Genomic DNA, 7063 nt, shown 5'->3' with positions numbered 1-7063 from the left:
TTTCTTTCTTTTCTTTCTTTTCTTTCTTTTCTTTCTTTTCTTTCTTTTCTTTCTTTTGTTCCTTTCTTTCAGATGGCATAGCACTGACACCTGATTGTATTGAAGAAAGCATCCTGACTTGCTACTGGGGTTGTGATGTTCAAGAATTGTATGAGGCATTGCAGAAGCATGTTTTTGTTTCCAGAATAAGTACTCCACAGGCACTGGAAGATGCTATATATAGCAAATATGTCTATCGGGAACAACATTTGTATCCTTTCATTCTTATATATGCATCTTGGACTTTAAAATTTGTGGGTAAGATGAAATTTTGCTAATTTAGTTTTTCTTTTAACTTAGTACATTTGTCTTTGTTTGCAATGGTAGTGGTTATTTTCCCTTTACATGTACCAAAAAAAGTGTTAAAAAAAACAATAAAGAAGAAAAATACTGTCAATTGCCAAGTGATGCTAAAATTGAAGATTTTGGCATTGTGCCTAGATCTCAATATCCACTGGTAGCACTATTGACTTTAGCTGATGAAGATTCCCAAGGACTTTATGATATTGTAAGTAATTTTAAAAATACCCATAGCGTTTTCATGTGATATTGATTGTTCTTAATTATTATTTTGCTAAAATAGAGAAACTCTTATTTTTACTCTTAAATTTTTTTTTTCATTTTCCTTTGAAATTGGAACTCCTTTGAGTTTGGGTTTGTTAAAGTTTGCAACTGTTCATTTATTGTGTAACTTGCTTTTTCTCTTGAAGGTGAAATTTAAATGAAATTTTAGCATTCTTGTTATTAAAATGTATATGGCTAGAACCTTTATTTATCAGAATACTCTCATTTTTTACATTTTTCCTTCTGTATCAAATCATATCTATATGTCTTCATTGCTACTCTTGTATCTTCAGTCTAAGACAAACACAGTTTCACTGTGTATAAATAATTTCTGTGATTTTATTATTCTTCACAATTACATGAAAAATATGTTTTAGGTTATATATAGTGTATTTAAAAATAATGTAAATATGTCTATGACAGCAACTTTTGGACATTACCCAACAAGAATTCTTCTATAAGTAACAAAATGCTTCATATGATTAATCAGCAATGACCCACTTTGGTTATGGAAATATCAGGTTTCCTACTATTAGTACTTGTCCCAAAACAGATCATTGATGAGCCCATCAGAATGATGATCTGCTTTCCCATAATTGCATTTGACATCAGGGAGAATTTTTTAATTAGCAATTCTGGTAGCTGGAGCAGTCAAAAAGCAGCTCCTTAACTTAATGTGTCCTTTATCCTCTACACTTCCATTTTCTCTAGCATAATGTCCCTACTAGTATTTCTACTCCTCTAATCTTTAATTTCTCCCCATCTACTGACTACTTCTCTGCTGCCTATGAACATATCCATGTCCTGCCATCCTTAAAAAAACCTTCACTTGCTCTCAACATCCCTACTAGCTATCATCCTATATTTCTTTTCCCTTTTCTAGCTAAACTTTTTGAGAAAGTTATCTACCCATGTGCCTCCACTTTGTCTCCTCTCATTCTCTTCTAACCGTCTGCAATCTGAACTTCTACCTGATTATTCAAAGGACACTTCTCCATGCAAAGATTAGGCAACTGATTTTATAAGTACATACACAAAAAGGATATATTAAAAATTAGATATTTAAATATATGTTGTGGAGAGTGAGGAGTGGTTGCTGATCTCACGCTTGCAAACTGGGTGCCTGGAAAGGTGATGATGTCCACCTCAGTAATTGGGAGGTTTGGAAGCGAGATCCAAGGAAGGAGGAGGAAATTTAATGAGGTCTGGGATCACCCATCCACCCTATTTTACCTTGTGCCATTTCCTGTTCCACCTCCCAAAGATAAGAGATGGATGGGTCTTACCCATCATTTTCCTAGTGGCTGCTGCACAGCTGCTGTAAGTACATAGTAATTTCTTTGATGGGCCAAACCAGGGCTCAGAATGGGGAAGGTTGGTAGCAAATAGGGAAGAAATGGAATGAGGGAATAAAGGATTAGAGTAGATGGGGTAGTGTTAGAGACTATGATTGGCTATTGAGGGTAGGATAGGGTAGGATGTGACCTATCTTCCTGTTTTCTGATTGGTTGATCACATAATTCTTAAGCCATGTCCCCCACTTTGTAGACCTAAATTTTTAATTCAGTCACTGTTGGATATCTTCGAGAAATTATACCTGCCTGTGTCTCAAGAGATATTATCAGGATTAATTATATAATGTCTGTCAAGACATTTTCAGTATTATTGATTGTATTAGTAACCAAATTATCCTCCCATAGTTGTCATATTTTGACTCACAAAATGAGTGACCAAAATTTGATTTAATCAAAATCTTTCCAGTACTCCTCCTTAATTAAATCTTCCTTGATAGGCTCTTTTTGCCTACTAGCCAGGTAAAAACTGGATATGATGTCTTAACCAGTTAATAAGCATTTATTGTCTACTATGTTCCAGATCACTGTGCTAGTCTTAGGATATACAAAGACAAAAATCAAAGCATCCCTTGCTTTCAAAGAACTTACATTCTATCTGGAAAAACAATATGGCTACACATACAAGCAAACACAGGATAATAGGAACATGTGAAGGTATTAGCAGACAAAATCTTGTACCACTCTTTTTCTTACTATTACAGAGCTTTTGTATACTTGTCTTAATTCATCTGGAAGGCCAAAGATCACCAAGGATAAATATTTGTTTTTGTTACCTCCTTTTATGTCTCCCCTTACCCTTATACTTTTTAACACATTGTTCATGAGAAGTACTCAATAAATATATATTTACCTAGGCAAGTCACTTAACCCCAACTGCCTTGTTCTTACTACTCTTCTGTGTTGGAACTGAGACCAGATATTGATTCTAAAATGGAAGTTAGGGTCTTGAAAAATACACATTCATTGTTTGTGGTAAGCATATTTTACTAGGCATATACATTTGAATCATGATGCGCAAAATTTTTAAAGAGGGGGCCAAAGGAAAGAAAATGCTCACCTGTCAGTCCATTTCTTTTTTTTTTAATAGAATTTTTTTTTATTTTTAGAAAAATTTTCCATGGTTACATGATTCATGTTTTTACTTTCCCCTTCATCCCCTCAAACTGCCCCCCCCCCATAGCCAACGCACATTTCCACTGGTTTTAACATGTGTCATCAATCAAGACTTATTTACATATTATTGATAGTTGCATTGCAATGGTCGTTTCGAGTCTACATCTTCAATCATGTCCTCATCAACCCAAGTATTCAAGTAGTTGTTTTTCTTCTGTGTTTCCTCTCCTGTAGTTCTTCCTCTGAATGTGGGTAGTGTTCTTTTCCATAAGTCCCTCAGAATTGTCCTGGGTCATTGCATTGCTGCTAGTACAGAAGTCCATTACATTCTGTTTTACCACAGTGTATTGGTCTCTGTGTACAATGTTCTTCTGGCTCTGCTCCTTTCACTCTGCATCAATTCCTGGAGGTCTTTCCAGTTCACATGGAATTCCTCCAGTTTATTATTCCTTTGAGCACAATAGTATTCCATCACCAACATATACCACAATTTGTTCAGCCATTCCCCAGTTGAAGGGCATATCCTTGTTTTCCAGTTTTTTGCCAACCCAAAGAATGTGGCTATAAATATTTTTGTACAGGTCTGTTTATCTATGATCTCTTTGGGGTACAAACCCAGCAATGCTATGGCTGGATTGAAGGGCAGGCAGTCTTTTAGCGCTCTTTGGGCATAATTCCAAATTGCTATTCAGAATGGTTGGATCAGTTCACAACTCCACCAGCAATGCATTAATGCCCCAATTTGGCCACATCCCCTCCAACATTCATTGCTCTCTCCTGCTATCATTTTAGCCAATCTGCTAGGTGTGAGGTGATACTTCAGAGTTGTTTTGATTTGCATTTCTCTAATTATTAGAGATTTAGAACACTTTCTCATATGTTTATTGATTTCTTTATCTGAAAATTGCCTATTCATGTCCCTTGCCCATTTATCAATTGGGGAATGGCTTGATTTTTTTATACAATTGATTTAGTTCCTTGTATTTTTGAGTAATTAGACCACTGTCAGAATTTTTTGTTATAAAGATTTTTTCTCAGTTTGTTGTTTCCCTTCTGCTTTTGGTTGCATTGTTTTTGTTTGTACAAAACCTTTTTAATTTAATATAATCAAAATTATTTATTTTACATTTTGTAATTTTTTCTAACTCTTACTTGATTTTAAAATCTTTCCTTTCCCATAGATCTGACAAATATACTATTCTCTGTTCACTTAATTTACCTACAGTTTCCTTCTTTATATTCAAGTCTTTCACCCATTCTGAATTTATCTTGGTGTGTAGGGTGTGAGATGTTGATCTAAACCTAATCTCTCCCATACTCTTTTCCAAATTTCCTAGCAGTTTTTGTCAAATAGTGGGTTCTTGTCCCAAAAACTGGGATCTCCAAGTTTATTCCATTGATCCACCCTTCTATCTCTTATCCAGTACCATATTGTTTTGATGATCACCACTTTATAGTACAGTGATTGTCTTTTTTTCAAATGTCAGAGCATACTACTAGTTCTATTTTTTTTAATCACTCAGATACTTGCCAAAAATATTGTAAGAACATAATCAGTATTTCTGACTTATCATATTTTTGAAGTCTAAAACCTGGAAATTGTGGTTAAACTAACTAGGGTTTCTAAACAGTCTTTTCAGTTAGGTCACTGTTAAAAATAATAGAGGATGTGCCTTGTTGAAAACAGTCATCCATTTCATTTCAAGTAACTAACTTGAAGTATTTCTGATTTATCTTCATCTTAAATTTATTTGTGATGCATTTGTTTCCCTGCATATTGGATAATACAAATAGAAAGTAAGATATTAATTTTGCTTTTAGATTTCAATGGTGACTGTGATTCATATTCCTGATAAGAAATACAAACTTTCCTGCAGAATATTATATCAGTATGTACTCCTGGCTCAAGGCCAATTTCATGACCTTAAGGTAAGCTATGTCTTATATATAATCTTATCTTTTTTTTGTCAAGAATATCAGAATAATGATTTAGAATAGATAATTGGTTCTTATGGAAGTACATTACTTTGGTAGTAGTTTCATGGTAGATTTTGTATGTCAGATTTTTTATATGAAATTCTCGTTCAATACACGTGCTCATTGTTAAAGTTATTAGCAGTATTATCTGTGTACCCAAGTTAATTTATAGCAGAAATGTTAGATGGAAAAGATCCAGTGGATTTTTAGTCCAGTCTCCTAAAATAAAGGAATTAGAGTATAGAGTTCTGAGATCTACTTTCAGATAGAATTACTCTCCTGCATTTTCTTTTCATTTCTTCCTACATATGAATTCTTCCTTTCCCTGAACTTTCTAGATCATAATTAGTTTTGGCTACCTTTTATAACTTTTGATTATAAATAATGAATTCAATTTTTATCATTTGAATTTATTTATTTGATCTTCAGCAACTTTTCATGTCTGCAAATAATAATACACCTTCCTTGAGTAACTCTTCTTCAGGAGAACAAAGCACTGACAGACATTTGTTGGAAAAAGCTGGACTGGCTGAAAGTGAAGTGGAACAATATGAAGAAAATAGCAAAGACTGTGTTGTTTGCCAGAATGGGAAGGTGAATTGGGTACTTTTACCATGTAGACACACATGCTTGTGTGATGGCTGTGTTAAGTATTTTCAGCAATGCCCTATGTGTAGACAATTTGTCCATGAATATTTTTCACTCTGCAATCAAAAAGAACAAGATAAAGAAACACAGAAAAGTGAAGGGACTGTTACTTCTTAAAGATTTTGTTTACTGAAGATGGAGATATTTATTTTTTTTGCTTTAAATCAGTCATAATTTAAAGTCTGTGCAGTATTGCTGGTAATTGATAAGAATGACCTTCTAACTTCATATTTGTATAGTACATTTGTAATATAAATTAAATATTCATTCTGCTCAATATGTCTATCAGAATAGCAGTCACATGCAGTGTTACAAAAAAAATACAGCTTTTTAGCTTTTTAAAAGAATGTAAATGTTTGACAACTTCATGTGTTAAATCACTCTTTAAAGAGACACATACTAAAACTTAAAAGGGAAAATAGAGAACATTAAACTTTCTCTTATTTTTTTCTCTTTAGTGTGCAATTAGGAGAAAATTTAATTATAATTGTATACTTAGGTTAAATGAAAGAGGAATAGAAAGACATTCTATACCTTGCCAAGTCCTTCTCCTAAAAGTTGTTTAGCTTTTAGAAGTACCTATATGTTTGCACTTGTAATGTAAGGGTTATTCTTACATGTATAATTATACGCAGAAATCAGTTTTTAAATGCAGATTCTACATCAGAAATGCAGTATTCTATATTTAAATGTTTTCATTGTATCAAGTATTAAAATTCATGAATCAGATGTGAAACTTGAGCAATGAAATTATTCTTATAAGATCAGAGTATTGGAATGACATATTTTATAAGATGGACAGTGTGATTATTAATGTATGTCTTTTCTTCTTTTCTGTAAGAGTTGGGATGCATTACTTCACTTTTCTTCCTCTATAGTCTATCTGCAACAGAATAGATTTTGGAGCCACCAAAATGCACTTAAAGAAGAAATAAAAATTAATATTGTGTTTTCATTCCCTAATAAATCCCAAGCCCTTCTGAAAGAGAAGTATCTTTGTTTATTTGTTGACTATTTTATTTAAAAAGCAATGAAACCAAATGGGCCTGTTTTGTCTTTACTAAAAAGATAAATAAAGCAAAACTTTCAGGGTCTTTAATAAAAACTTACCATTGCAAGAGATTAGAACAAACAGAAAAATGAGCAACTCTACTGTAGATACCATCCAGGGACACACTTAAGCTTGACCTATATTATTTATGTAAAATCTCCTTTAAAAGAAAAACAAGCAATAACCAAACATGAGATCAGCCCAGGTATATCCTTAAGTTCCTTTCAGTTCTAATTCCTTTCTAAATCTCATAAATGCTGTATCCTCATCACTGTTATTTCAGTGATCTAATTTACAATCTAGCAGTCACATCTAT

At 33.1% G+C, this 7063-nt stretch overlaps 1 protein-coding gene across 1 annotated transcript in view; it reads left to right on the top strand.

The window, feature by feature from the left end:
* CGRRF1 (cell growth regulator with ring finger domain 1) overlaps nucleotides 1-6737 on the top strand; it is a 55319-nt gene extending 48582 nt beyond the window's left edge. The window contains exons 3-6 of the mRNA XM_044661979.1: nucleotides 73-250; nucleotides 400-547; nucleotides 4893-5000; nucleotides 5478-6737. Of these exons, the coding sequence (XP_044517914.1) occupies nucleotides 73-250; nucleotides 400-547; nucleotides 4893-5000; nucleotides 5478-5813 (770 nt within the window). The 3' untranslated portion in view covers nucleotides 5814-6737. The remainder of the gene's footprint in view (nucleotides 1-72; nucleotides 251-399; nucleotides 548-4892; nucleotides 5001-5477) is intronic.
* Nucleotides 6738-7063: the final 326 nt, after the last annotated feature.

The sequence above is a fragment of the Gracilinanus agilis genome, chromosome 2 (assembly GCF_016433145.1).
Source record: "Gracilinanus agilis isolate LMUSP501 chromosome 2, AgileGrace, whole genome shotgun sequence".
Taxonomy (NCBI): Eukaryota; Metazoa; Chordata; class Mammalia; order Didelphimorphia; family Didelphidae; genus Gracilinanus; species Gracilinanus agilis.
This window is presented reverse-complemented; position numbering and strand designations above follow the sequence as displayed.